The sequence below is a fragment of the Balaenoptera ricei genome, chromosome 18 (assembly GCF_028023285.1).
Source record: "Balaenoptera ricei isolate mBalRic1 chromosome 18, mBalRic1.hap2, whole genome shotgun sequence".
Taxonomy (NCBI): domain Eukaryota; kingdom Metazoa; phylum Chordata; class Mammalia; order Artiodactyla; family Balaenopteridae; genus Balaenoptera; species Balaenoptera ricei.
Window position 1 is genome coordinate 53425920 of NC_082656.1, and position 14516 is coordinate 53440435.

The 14516-nt window shown below is 40.7% G+C and overlaps 1 protein-coding gene across 20 annotated transcripts in view; it reads left to right on the top strand.

Annotated features, from left to right (window-relative positions):
• The window catches only part of LMO7 (LIM domain 7), a 196263-nt gene that overhangs the window by 145255 nt on the left and 36492 nt on the right, over nucleotides 1-14516 (top strand). For 14 of the 20 annotated variants that reach the window (XM_059902917.1, XM_059902911.1, XM_059902913.1 and 11 more), the window contains 5 exons: nucleotides 207-407; nucleotides 1268-1987; nucleotides 2965-2994; nucleotides 11246-11363; nucleotides 13478-13620. In XM_059902917.1, coding sequence (XP_059758900.1) covers nucleotides 207-407; nucleotides 1268-1987; nucleotides 2965-2994; nucleotides 11246-11363; nucleotides 13478-13620 — 1212 coding nt within the window. The remainder of the gene's footprint in view (nucleotides 1-206; nucleotides 408-1267; nucleotides 1988-2964; nucleotides 2995-11245; nucleotides 11364-13477; nucleotides 13621-14516) is intronic. The other 6 variants (XM_059902928.1, XM_059902929.1, XM_059902932.1 and 3 more) reach the window with 3 other exon arrangements.

Here is a 14516-nt window from a genome sequence, read left to right on the forward strand (position 1 = left end):
ATGTGCGCTTTTTCTGAGAGAGGTTAATTTCCCTTCAACGTCTGTAGAATTGCTAACTGAAAAAACTACTGTTTAAATTTAAACGTTAGGATCTGGATCTTAAAAAGTCCTCTACATAGCCAGAGCTTGACGTTATTTTTAGTTGCATCGTTCTCCAATTCTTTGTCTTCTTTTCTCTTTCCTTTCTCTATGTCACTCCACGGTAGAAGGAATTCAGACTCTGACGATGAGGATTCAGGCTCTGAGAGAAGCTCTGCCGTTTTTAGTAGAATACAAAAAGCAGATCATAGGCTAGACAGCGACTGTCAAAGATGTTCACTCTTGCTGGAACTGGCTAAGAAATGGGCCAGAAACTCCCGGGACATCCATGCAGCCAGGAGAGCTAGTGGTGCTTCGGATGAGCCCAGGTGTACCTGCCTGCATGAGCCCGCCTGCTTGGAGTCTGGCCTGTGACCCTTGTGCCAGCTTCTGCTGCTACTTTAACCTCTGACCATGATGTGCTGAGTCATGAACACTTAGGCACTTAATGTTTAGTTATAAAAGCATAACATATGACATCATGCTTTCTGTACAAGCATGTGAGCTTGAAATTCTATAGGATTAAATATTCTTTAGCACAGTCATGTACAAGAGAGTATATAGTTACATGTGGCATAGACAGTTCTTGGCGGAAAACCGTTTTTAAAAGGCTTTTTAGGCAGTTGACCTAATTTTACAGTTGCGCTATGTGTGGAGCTGTGGAGAAAGGAAATAACTTATAGACAGACACTGGGACAGGCAAGACTGATGGGAAAATGCAAAGAAAAGATTCATCAGTCTTTAATAAAGCTTCAGAGCATTTTATTTAATCTGCTGACTGCCTGTGCCTGTTGCATAAAGTGCTTTTTGCTCAGCTCTTGAAACCTTCCAAGATCATTGCTGCTTCTCTGGGAGGGGACTTAGGTCGTTGTGGCCAATGGGATGAGGAAGGGGTGGAAGGGAACACTGTGTGTATCAGGGAGCTTCGCTCTCTTCCCGTTCTGGCCCCATCACTTGGCCTCAGTGGTGCCCACTGAGAGATACACTCTGCTCTTATTCCTTTAAATGGTATCCAGGAGAGTCATGGATTACGGCATTAAATGCTAGTCTTTCTTCCCAGCAAGAGTCCCTCCCATGGCCCCCTAAAATAATTCACCCACAGTGACTGGCTAGTTGGTCTGCTACCTAATTACCTTTTCTCCCCAAATTTAATAAGATTCTCCCTTCCTTTTTCTTTTCTATGCTTCAGTCAGTTTTTATTACTTCAGGCCCTCCAGACATATTCTGATGACATCTTGTCCTCTGAAACAAATATCAGAATTGATCCCACTGCTGGCCCAAGGCTCATAACACGCAGAAAGAATCTCTCTTATACACCAGGATATAGACCAGATGACCTGGAGATGCCAGCCCTGGATCCTGACTTAGAGAACGATGATTTCTTTGTCAGAAAGACTGGGGCTTTCCATGCAAACCCATGTGTTCTCCGGGCTTTCGAAGACTTAAGAAGGCTTTCTGGGCAAGACGATCCTGTAGAGCAAGATATAATTCTGCAGTGTAGGGAAGGTGAACTTGTACTTCCAGACCTAGAAAAAGATGATATGATTGTTCGCCGCATTCCAGCACAGAAGAAAGAGGTGCCTCTGTCGGGAGCCCCAGATAGATATCAGCCAGTCCCTTTCCCCGAACCCTGGACTCTTCCTCCGGAAATTCAAGCAAAATTTCTCTGTGTACTTGAAAGGACATGCCCACCCAAAGAAAAAAGTAATAGCTGTAGAGTGTTAGTTCCTTCCTGTAGGCAGAAGAAAGATGACATGTTGGCTCGTAAGATCCAATCTTGGAAGCTGGGAACTACTGTGCCTCCAGTCAGTTTCACCCCTGGTCCCTGCAGCGAGGCCGACTTACAGAAGTGGGAGTCCATCCGGGAGGCCAGCAGGCTTAGGCACAGGAAGCGGCTGATGGTGGAGAGGTCAGAGTGTGTTTCTGCAAGGATTTGCTTGTCATGGATGGTCTTGTGTGACTTTCCTTGTGTGAGAAAGTGGCATCGTATTGCCCAGCTCTGCATGTCATGAGCCATTTGGAAGCATCCTGTAAAACATTGATTTTGCTTTGAGAGACCTTTAGTTTTTGTGTGGAAAAAGTGCAATTCCATATTTGCACATCTCAACATCACCTCTCTGAGACCTGTTTAAGAAGGTGTATACACAAATGTTGCCCTTGGCCTTAAGGATGACTATGATACTATTCTGCCACATTGACGTTTCACGAAAATGTTTTCCAATTATATTTACAGACTTTTAGTCTCACGTCCAGGCATTTCTGAAACAGTCTGGTTGTTTGGTTTTATGTGTTTCTCATATTTCAGAGTATATGATTTTTGTGTAAAAATGTCCCTTAAAATATGGCATTGCAAGTTTCATTTAACTTGATTTTGATATTTGATTTTGACCTAGACTTCTTGGACTATCGATGTGTGACTTTTTAAATTTATGGTTTAAAGTTCAGTGCCAACATTATTAAAATGCATGAATGTTATTTGCTGTCTGCTACACTTTACGTATATGTAATTATGGCCATTTTGATAATGAGTCTGCATTTATGTGTTATGCAACTTGCTGTTTTGATGACTGTTCAGTTTGTTGAACTTTGGGATCGACAAATATTGGGTTAAATGAAATTAGTAGATCTAAATCTAACTTATTAGTTCCTGGCAACAGGAAGCTTTTTTAAAAATGGGTTTGTTGGTTCAAAGGAAATCAGGAAATTCTTAATCTGAATTCCTTGAGATATGAGATCAATGAGATTTTGAGACATGATCAAGAATGTGACTGAAGAAGCAACCTTTTGAGATTTGTCCATCTCTAGTTCAACTCTTAAAGATGCTGATTTAGAAACTAACACAAGTAGAAAAAATGACTTTTAATTTTTGGTTTTCTGATTCCTTAGACTCTTTCAAAAGATTTATGGTGAGAACGGGTAAGTTTTGTGGTTCACAGTAAAAAAAGAAATCTGCGTTTTGTTTGTCCTTTGTGTAATACGTCCTTGCACTTCTATCCTGGCATGTCACTAAATGGGGGTGCTCTGTGCTGTGCATGAGCCTTAAAAAATGGGAAATCTTTCTTAATTCTGCAGCCAAATGGTAATATTTCTGTCTGAGTGCCCAGTGCATGAAGTCCTATAGGACAGCAACAGTTTGTTTTATTAGAAGTCGAAAATTCAGGTCCTTTTTTTTTTTCTTAAGGAGTTGATTAAAAGTCACAAAAACACGTGCCTGAGATTAGGTGTATTTATTTCGGTATCTGATTGCTGCATAGACCAAACCTCTCATTTCTGGATGTTGAAGCCCAAATAACTACGTTTTAGACTATCTATGATGGAAAAAGAGTATTAGCATTTTCTTTGAGGTTGGAATACATGCAGTTGGCATTATCTGTATACTCTTAGTTCAAGGGGAGCTTTGTTAGTTGGGATGGTGAGTGGCATTAGTCTTCCCTTAGTAGGATTTGGAAGCATTTTCAAGATTCCTGATTAGGGCAAAATTTTATAACATGGCTGTATTATAAAGGCAAATCAGACTTCCAAAACTGCAAAAAAATTAAAATATTGGTAGTTTCCAATATAGCTGCAAGGACTATATTTATAACTAATTCCCAGTTTTTGTCTACATTGGTCCTCTGTATCTGAGGATGCAGATCCTGGAACCAATCCCCCTCGGATACGGAGGGGCGACTGTCCTGTTGTTTAACTCTAGTCACCTGGTAGACATAAAATACAATAAAAATAACTTTCTGGAAATATTTTCCCTTTCTAGAATAACTGAGTTAAAATAAATACTTCTTTTAGTACACACTAACTATGTACTTAGTCATTCTTAGTGCAGAATAACCAGCTGGCTACATCTTAATATTTTATATCAAACTTTCTGTAACTTTGTGACGCTAACTGCTAATACTTTTTGATCAAGAAGAAAATTTAAATACGTCAAATATTTTAATCTCTCTAAGCTTTTCATCTCTAAGGTTCTCTAATTTTAAAATAATTAATTAGGGCTTCCCTGGTGGCGCAGTGGTTGAGAGTCGGCCTGCCAATGCAGGGGACACGGGTTCGAGCCCTGGTCTGGGAAGATCCCACATGCCGCGGAGCAACTGGGCCCATGAGCCACAGTTACTGAGCCTGCGCGTCTGGAGCCTGTGCTCCGCAACGAGAGAGGCCGCGATAGTGAGAGGCCCGCGCACCGCAATGAAGAGTGGCCCCCGCTTGCTGCAACTAGAGAAAGCCCTCGCACAGAAACGAAAACCCAACACAGCCATAAATAAATAAATAAATAAAATTAAAAAAAAAAAAAGCTTGAAAAAAAAATAATTAATTAATTAATTTATTTATTTTTGGCTGTGTTGGGTCCTCGCTGCTATGCACGGGCCTTCTCCAGCTACGGCGAGTGGGGGGGGGCACTCCTCGCTGTGGTGCGCAGGCCTCTCATTGCGGTGGCTTCTCCTGTTGCGGCGCACAGGCTCTAGGGTTGCGCGGGCTGCAGCAGTTGTGGCTCGTGGGCTCAGTAGTTGTGGCTCGCGGGCTCTGGAGCACAGGCTCAGTAGTTGTGGTGCACAGGTCTACCTGCTCCGTGGCATATGGGATCTTCCCGGACCAGGGCTCGAACCCGTGTACCCTGTATTGGCAGGCGGATTCTTAACCACTGTGCCACCAGGGAAGTCCCAGGTTCTCTAATTTTGATAGCTTTGGATAATTTTGATAATGTGGAGCTCTTGGAAGGTACTAAAAATTACTATTTAAAGCAATATAGCCATTCTAGATGTCAAAGATGTAAAGGAGCGATGGGCAACTAATTTCAAGTACTTCTCAGCCATTGATTTTAAAAATCAGGCTCCCAGCATGCTTTAAGTGTGCTGTGCAAAGGCACATTATCTCCTATCCAGTTCCTCACGTGTGCTTAAAGCGTTTCCATCAGGGAGGGTGAACAAGGCAGTTTTTAGCATGACGCTTAAGCATCTGCTAATCTCAGTTCATCACGGGAAAGCTGTTTTAACTTGATAAACAAATCTTTGCAGTATCAAGCATTTTGAATGATAACTTTCAGAGGAATTTTCTTTGGTAAATAAGGCTTTATAACGTAAGCAGGTTGTGTTTTCTTAAAGGGGATACGAATACACTGAGTACAAGTGCTTCATGTGAATGTAAACCTGTACAGCTGTACCTGTTCCCTCTTAGGAACGCACTGTATGACTGGGTTAAGAAAAGAAGAGAAAAACCCAAATGCTGAGGCTCAGCAAGCTAAGGGTTTTCCTGGGCCAGAGCCAGCAGCAGCAAAGGCCTTCTGTAGACCATTTCAAGATTGCTGCTTGCATAGTACACTATTTGTTTTAAAGGCTGTTCCCCATGCCGGTTACTGCCAAGGTAACACAAATAAAGCAAGGTTGTCTGTAAATGGAGACTGATGAATAATGTATGACTTGTCAAATAATGGAAAGTAATACAGATATATCTTCAGAAAACTGAAGTGCATTTTAGACCACTTGCGATCAAAATATATTATTTGGGATTAAAAAAAATTCTCTCAGTTACCAATGTTTTTCTTAAATTGATCTGCAGGAAAACAAAAAAGATTTAAATTGGATTGAGTGTAGACATTTAATCTAGAATTCATCTCATGTTTATAAACATGTTTGTAAATGATTATAAACATGAAACAAGTGATATTTCTGGGTGATATTCCTCTGGACATCGTGTATGTTGTCAAGCTTGGAATACTTACCTGGAAAAATCATTATTGCTCAACATCCTGTGATGGGAAAATAACTGCCTATAACATGAATGCTTTCTTTTTGGTAAGAACCAGGTTAAAGAGAAATGTGCATCACCTTTTGCAGGCTTAGATTGTTCATTTCTGGCTTGCTTTTTATTTGGCATTTAATACTTCTCACTTTATTTTTAGTAAGACGCTTTGTATGTGGCAGTCATTTTCTCACATGTGCTTTTGTGTTGCATGATTTGTCTTATGGTTCTGTGACATTTGAAAATTTGGTTACGGTGCCTCTTGGCAGAAGCTGTTAATGACAAAGAATTTGTAACAGTATATAGCTATAGTTTAGTAATATGATTAAGCCATTGAGTCTACTGCCAGTATCAACAGGAAATCAACATTGATTCAAAGACAACTAAGACACGTATATTTTACTTGTGGGTTTTGGCCAAAAAATTCTGTAGAACAGTAAGACACCTAAGACAACAAAAAGGAAGGAAAAACAAAGTTGATGTGAGTTACTTTCTGAAGATTTTGCCCCCAGGGGACATTCAGCAATGTTTGTAGACATTTTTGATTGTCACATTGGGTGGGTTGAGGGGAACGTTGCTACCGGTATTTAGTGCTTTTATAGCCAAAGATACTGCTAAATGTCCTACAGTACACAAGATTGCCCCCTACAATAAATAATTTTCGGACCCCAAAATGTCAATAATGAGGCTATAGAGAAACACTGATTTAGACTCTAAACCTATAAAGGAAAAGTCTCTTATGTTATCTTATCATTATAATTTATGGTAATTCTAAAGCCTCTTACCCTGGTTTTAACATTAATTACTCTTCAGAGAATTCCTACAACACCTAATGGAAATATATTTAGAGGTGCATAAATAGGTATATTGTTATCTTCCCTTGAAAGTTGGGGACCCCAAACTTAGCATCATGGAATTTCTGTTTGCCATATAAGGTTATCGGTGATTTTATATTTAGGAAATTTTGCTACATGTTGTTCCTTTTTGATCCCTTAGTTCCTAGATATTCATCTATAAATTTCCTGAGATTGAGTTCTAAAAAACATACTCATCGTAACACTAGTCCCTGCACTGTGGGAAAAGAAAATAAGATTTTAGTGATCTTGTTTTATAATCTACTCCCTTTTTCTTAAACTTCCCCTTCTTTCTCTCTTCACCCTACATGCTATTTAAAAAAAAATTCTATTCAACTGAAAATGCAACATGATAGACCTGTATTTTTTGGGAAAAATCCAAATGCAGTTTTAAGTTGGAGCTTTTCCAAATAAGGAAATACAAGGGTAAATGAACTGCAAGGGAATTATTTGCCAGTGAATAGTAATTCATTCTACAAAACATTCTAGAGCTGTGTAGTCCTTTCAAGTTTTCCCAGTCTTCCAGAGTATCTCTGGTGCTTATCTCAGTTTGCGGAGGTAGACAGGTAGGTGTTAAGTGCATTTTAGAGATGTGGAGAAAGAGAAACAGATGCCACAGCTTTCCCAAGGACCTGCAGCTCCTGAGTTGCTAGAATCAGACTAGGGTTTCGTACAATGAGGTAATCCATGGAGACTGCTCGGTAGTTGTTGCTGGCACACAGTAAGCCCTCAGAAGTTTAATATTATGCTGTTAACTCTGATAAGGAAGGAAAGAATTCTTCATGATCTGGCTGAAAGACTCCTACACTCAAAAAGTTCTCGATTTTATCAGTGTGGCCTGGGGTGACCTCTCTAATTTGAAACTGCTTTGGGAGTTAGTTTTCAGTAGATCTCTCATGATCATATTTGCCTTAATAAGAATAGTTGGTGTATAGGACCAGATGGTTATTGAAATGCCATCGACATAACCTGACCCATTATTTCTCCTAACGACTCCTTCCTGGCTTAGCAGACAAGGAACTGAGGCTGAGAAAAGTTAAGTGATGTTGGGTGGGAGTGAAAATTGGTGCCTCTGCTGGGTCTTACTTCCTGTCTCATTCTGGTTCCTGGCTCAGCCTGTATGGAATGTGCCAGGCTTTCTAGAGGTAACTTTATCGATCCCAGGGAACACAAGGGGCTCACATTCCTGCCTTCCACAGGGACTTGTCTACTCTAGCCGTTGTTTGGCTCACTTTGTTCATATTGGGGGGACCTCCTGTGTGCCAGGCTCTGTGCTTTGGGCTCCCCGGAGGGTGATGCAGCCTTTGCCCATGGTGATAACCGTGTTTTCTGAAAAGACACATGTTAAGGTTTCATAGTGCAGGAGGGTGAGGGCTGAAAGGGTCTGGGCCAGTTGAGACTGTCCAGCCTTCCTCCCACCAAAAGATTACTTAAGATACTTACATTTCCAATTTTGTTCTGGAATATATGTAACCTCATGTGTTGGGCATCCAGATTCCCCTCATACCTTGGTCCTGAAAAAATTTTCTTTTTAGTGAGTCTGTTATTGTATTAGCTCATATAGCCTTATTCTTTGCAGTTATGACTTAAGTGAGTTTATATTCTCAAATCACATGACGATTTTTATATAGTCATACCTAGTTAATTATATATGATGTTAACAGCTCAATATATAATTTCATATATGTACTCATATATGTAATTCCTTAATATTCTTGAATAAATCCTATAACGCTTTCTGTATAAAACTTTGGCGAGGAGCCACAATTTCTTACAAAATTAGAAACATTTCATAGCTAGTTTATTTTGCATGATTAAATATGGTAAAACATACCTCATGCTTACCACAGATGTTAAATGAGTGTGTCCTGCATGCCTTGTGCTGTGTTAATGTGTTTTCCTTCCAGGCAGCATGTGAACTTGTGAGGGAGGAAAGCTAAACATGCATGCGTGCATGCTACATATGACGTAATGCTGAGTGTTAAGTGCCACGAGAATGGTATAACTAAAGCATCACTTTTTGCAGGAAGACTTTATCAAAGTGGGAGAAGATTATCTAGATCATTAGGACATTTATGAGCACCTACCAGGGGCTGGGCACTCTTTTAGGCGCTGGTGATAGAGCAGCAAACAAATCAGACAAAATTCGTGCTTTATAATCTTACAGGACGAGGCAGGTGATGTGTAAATAACCATACAATTCAGATGGTGATAAATGCTATGGAGAAAACGAGGGATAATGTGAGTCAGGGGAGAGGGGCATTAGCTCTTCTTGTAGGGTGGTCAGGGGAGGAAACCCCGAGGTAACATTTAAGCAGCTGACAGGAAGTGAGAGATAAACCATGTGAATATTCGGTTGAAGAGCATTCCAGGCAGATGGAAGAGCAGGGAGGGAAGCAAGAGGTTGGGCCTGAGCAGGGAAGCCAGTTGGCTGGAACAGAGTGTGTGAAGGGGAGCTCAGTGGGGACAAGAGCAGAGAGGTAGGCAAGGGGCCAGGTAATGTCAGACCTTGAAGGTCTTGGAAGAACCTGCTTTTAGCTCAGGTGAGATGGGAAGAAACTGGTGGGTGCCGAGTGGAGCCATGTCACGACCTGAGTGCAATTTCAAAAAGGTCCTTCTGGCTGCTATGTTGAGAATACACTGTTGTGCAGGAAGCGGTAGAAGCAGGGAGACCGATTATTGTAATAATCCGGGCAGGCGATAGGATGGCCTGGATCAGGATGGCAGTGGTGGAAGTGGTGAGAAGTGGTTGCCCCTAGATATATTTAGAAGGTAGAGGGACAGGATTTCCTGAGGGATCAGTTATGTATAAGAGAATGAGGAATCTGGGATGACTTAAAGATCTTTGGCCCATAATATGAAAGGATGGAGTTGGCTTTTATTGAGATGAGGAAGATGCGAGACCATGTTTTTGGTCTGTCAAGTTAAGTTTGAGTTGCCCATGAGACTTCTAAGCAGAGAATGAATACACCCAACCAGACTATAGTCTTGCAGGGATCCTGAGGAATGACTGGCATTTAAAAAGGCATATATACTGGTGAAGGGTTTCTAAGTTGGAGAGAAGAGTTCAGGAGAGACCTTCACTGGATTTGGAGCCTGGGTGATAATTTAAGAAGCTTTTTAAAAAGTCTAGGTAAGAGTTGACTGTGCTCTGATCTAGGGCGTTGGCAATAGAAATGGAAAGAAAAAGACACTGAATAAGAGGACTTGATAACTAGGGAGAAGGGAGAGAGAAAGGTGAAAAATGGTTCTTCGGTTTCAAATGTGGGTAATTGGGGGCAGGTAGCATCCTTGACAAGAGGAAAAGCAGGTTTGGAGACAAAATTGAGTTTGGCTACATCAACAATAACCATGTGTTTAGTAAGTTACCATTTACAAAATCCTTTCTAGGTATTATTTCCATTGATCCTTTTATAGTGGCGGTGGCTGGAAATATCCATGCAGAGATGTTTATTTGACAAGCAATTGGAATTGAGTCAGAGAGACTGGTCCTAGGCCGTGGATTTGGGGGAGTCATTTGCATGGAGAATGTAATTGAATTCCTGAGCTGACTCAGGGCAAGCATGTTATTAAAAATTGTGGTGATGGCAAAATCTTGGGGAAGGCAAACTTAGGGGCTCAAGAAGGAGAGGGAGAGTTACTTAAATAACTAAAAGTGGAGTCAGTTACAATGAAATAAAAATTCTGAAAGATTGGTAAGAAAGAACATTTTGGGCACCCCACGTTCAAAAGCTCTGTGTCTCTCTCTTCTTCTCTCGTTCCTCCTAGCTGCTACTCAGTGTTCAGATCTGACACCTCTCTTTCCGGGAGGCCTCCCTCAGTCTCCCTTCTCTGGTGTAGCTCACCATACCCTTCTGTGTGCGTGTACAGCACACGTGTCTCATGGGAGGCACCCCACTCTGCCCAAACTACCCTAGCTTGAGCTCTTTGAGACCTACCCTGCAGTACATCCTCACGGCAGGGGTCACACATGGACAAAATGAAAGCTGCCTTAACAAAAAAGAGGATTATAATAGAGGTTATATTGTAACTGGCTATTGGAAACCACCTGTGGTCTTTGAGACCAAGCCCAGTGCGGTAGTGGGGCAGATGTTATAGAATCTTTGAGAAGCAGTGGCACATTTATTCCTGGTATTGAACTTGAGGAGAAAATATCAGGTAATCGTTAAATTATTTAATAAGTGCTCAGAAAAGGCAGCCAAACCTTAAAAGATTATCTCTGGGGGAGATAGAAGAATAAAGACAGGTGATCTAGGGACTAATAATTATTTTTTTCCTAAAGTAATCTTTTTCTGTGTCGACTACCTAAATATGAACGTTGGATTATTTTTTCAGACTTGTTCAGGGTTCATTTAGCCATTTTGTGAAAGAATTCACGCTTGACTTGAGTGCTAGGCTCTTGTTTCTGCGTTTTGGAAAAACACCATTTATCTCTGTAGTGCTATTTCTGTGATATTATCATGAAAGCATCTAGGTAGTACTGCAGAATTTTAGATGGAATTTCCAAATATAAGCCCAGCCTTCCAGTTTTACCTTAAATCCGGTCACATGAACCTTGGTTACCATGGGTATTTTTGTCGCAGGAGCAAGTCCATGAGTGATGTCAGCGCAGAGGATACTCAGAACTTGCGTCAGCTGCGTTACGAGGAGATGCAGAAAATAAAGTCACAATTAAAAGAACAAGATCAGAAATGGCAGGATGTGAGTATTATTTTTATTGGGAGATGGGGAGGCAGGGAGGAAGTATTTGTTTGACTCTTCCTTCTTTAAAAAGAGAGTCAGTATACTCAAGGGACGATTTTCCTTGGTATTCCAGATTTCAGTTCTGTAGAAAATGTGATGTTTTAACCATTTTGGTCTATTACTGCTGCATATCCTAAAGGCCATTGTGTAAAACGGAAGCTGTTTGTCTTCTAATATTTTCTGTGAGTTCTCAGAAATGAGAAGCTGCTTCCGTGCAGTATAGGTAACTTGTTTACTTGCTTTGGTGGTTGAATTTGGCGTATGACTGTTACTGATTCTCATGAAAGGAAAGACTTTGCTCAAGGTTTAGGGAGAAAAGGGGAGCAGGGGGTCCAGCCCAGAGACTGGGTATCAGCAGGGAGAGAGGAAAGGGTTCTTAGAGTTAATAGAGGAGGTTTGGGGAGAAATACGAATTATAACTCAGTAATATTTTGGTTGAAAAAGCAGTTATCTAATGTGAATCCAAATTAGGTGTTTTTACAGCACTGACATATATCCAGATGTCTATTTGGATAAAGATTTAACCTTTAGTTTTGTCCCCGGCAGAAGGGAACTCTACCCTTTTAAAAAGCGTTAATTGTTTTACACCAAAGGAGTGTAAAGAAATACGATAGATAAACTACACAAAGCAGACCCAAAGAAGTCTGAGTACAACCTTTTGGTATGAGGGTTGAGTGGTAGCATAAACAAAAGGGCTAGAGATAGTAAATCTTAATTTTCCAAGGAGTTAAAGATTACATAATACAGATGAAACCTCTGCCTTGGCTATGTTTCTAAATTCCAGTTCCTCTTTTATTTGGGAACTCATTTTAATTGTCAAGAAACAGAAATTCAGTGTCAGTTTGCCAAAATACATGGTGACTGAGGCTGAAAATGAGAGGTATGGAGGGTTTATCCCTTAGGTTAAGTCAGATGAAAATTCATGCTGATTACCCTGTAGCAATAATGTGCACTGCTTTTGTTCTTTCTGAAAATAGTTCATATGGATTTCAGGCTGTTTTTTGAGGCAGGAATGGCCCTGGCTGCTCCCAAAGGGTATAAACCAAACCTACTTTATGTGCCCTGGGGATGAGGTTTCTCTCAGTTTGAGACGCTTACATGAGCTTCTGTTGGGGCTGCAATGCCACTAGGAGTTCTTAGCATGGGATTTCTCTGTTTTGATGACATAGAAAAGTTGGTACCATCCAAACTGTCTTAACCCCTGGGTGTCAGAACCAGCTTAGGCTGCTAGGACTAATTTTAAAGGTGAATTAGGTTGATTGTCCTGGGGTCACCCAGCTAGGTGAGACTTAGGTTCCTGGATGTATGGGAAGCAGATGTCCACTTGTTCCTGTGTGATCCTCCTTACTGCCCTGTCCTTATGGGGAGTTGACCCGCTTTGAAATCACATACTTGAGGCTGGCTTCCCCATTAAAGCCTTTCCAAACTCCGCCTTCCCCTGCCTGGGCTAGAATTGACCACTTTCTCCTTTGGATCCCTACTCTCTCACGCAATCCTATCACACTCATTGTTGAACTTTATTTACCTGTCTGTCTTTCCCTCTAGACTGAGAGTTCCTTGAGGGGAAGTGCATCTTATTCATCTGTGTGTTTGTGGCCCCCTTGTCTCAAAGTAGGGATTGAACTCAGTATTTGTTAAATGTATGCTTCTACATTTAGCCATTTTACAGTCATGTTTCTCTTCCAGTCTGACTAGTGAAACATGTCATTTTGTGTAAGAGCCAGATTATGGGAGTGAGATGGAAATGAATTTGCAACAGTTCCTGATCTTTTCTGACCTGGCATCTAATTACAAGCATTTAGCATTCTTTGTGAAATGGGCAGTGAGGCAGGCTACCTGGGAAAACAAAAATGGGGTCTATCTTATTAGGTCAGGGCTTTTAGGCAGATACGTGAGATAAAAGGCTTGGTACAGAAACGCTGGCTATAAAAAGCAAAATTAGGGCACCTTGGCATCAAAGTTGGAGTGAATAGTTTCAGCGACGTAATGGGATCCTCTGGTGCGCCCTCACTGCTGGAGAGGGTGTGTAGAAATTCAGGTGTGCCTGTGCTGATGTGATTTTCTTCTGTCAGGACCTTGCAAAATGGAAAGATCGTCGGAAAAGCTACACTTCAGATTTGCAGAAGAAAAAAGACGAGAGGGAAGAGATTGAGAAGCAGTCGCTTGAGAAGTCTGAGAGAAGATCTAAGACATTTAACGAAATGCTGCAGGACAGGTAATGAGGCTGAATGCATCTCAGGGTTGGAGATACCAGTGTTAGAAATAGATATTTTGTGTAAGTGCAGTGGGATGTACATGTGCACCAATATTAAACTGTCATCAAATGTGCATAGCCTTCGAGCATTTTGCTCTGCAGTGAAAAAGCAGAGTATTGCTGTAATAAGTAGCGACTTGGATTAATGAAAGAAATGAGTACTTAAGAGTGGTGTACGTAATTTCTTCATTTTATATTGTATATTCACATGCAGGATTGGCTGGTGTTGGCTATATATGCAGAAAATAAACAACTTTTTCTCCTTTTAAAGTAAATTTAGGAATGGAATGGTCGGATAAAACCAGCTCTCACTTTTAACTAAATTGTGTAAAAGTATAGCAGAGTTCTTTTTCATGTCTTCGTGGTGCAATTAAAATTGTATTTTTAAAGGAAGACTATATAAACATCGATGTGAGGGTTTATTTTTTTTCATTGCAACATAACAGGATAAAGGTCCAATTTAAACTTGCCTGTGGAGCAGTTACTATGTGAAACCTTGAGATATTTACAGGTCAGGGAGAAGGCAAATAGGCTTTAAGGATAATGTCAAAAAGGAAATGTGCTGTCAGGTGAAATTAAGCAAAGCTCCTTTGTCCCCTAGAAGCCAATGGTAAACACAGTTTCATTCACTTAAACGCAAGGCAGTTGGCTTGAGAGGTACTCCTTACTAAATGGTAGCCGTGAGACTGTTTCATCAACCTCTCTATAGACAGGAATGGTGACTTTTAATCTGCAATAATTGTCCATGGAAATTCTATCAAGCTGTATGAAATCATATACTAACTTTTTTTTTAAAAAATTTTTATTTATTATTTATTTATTATGTTTATTTTTGGCTGTGTTGGGTCTTCGTTTCT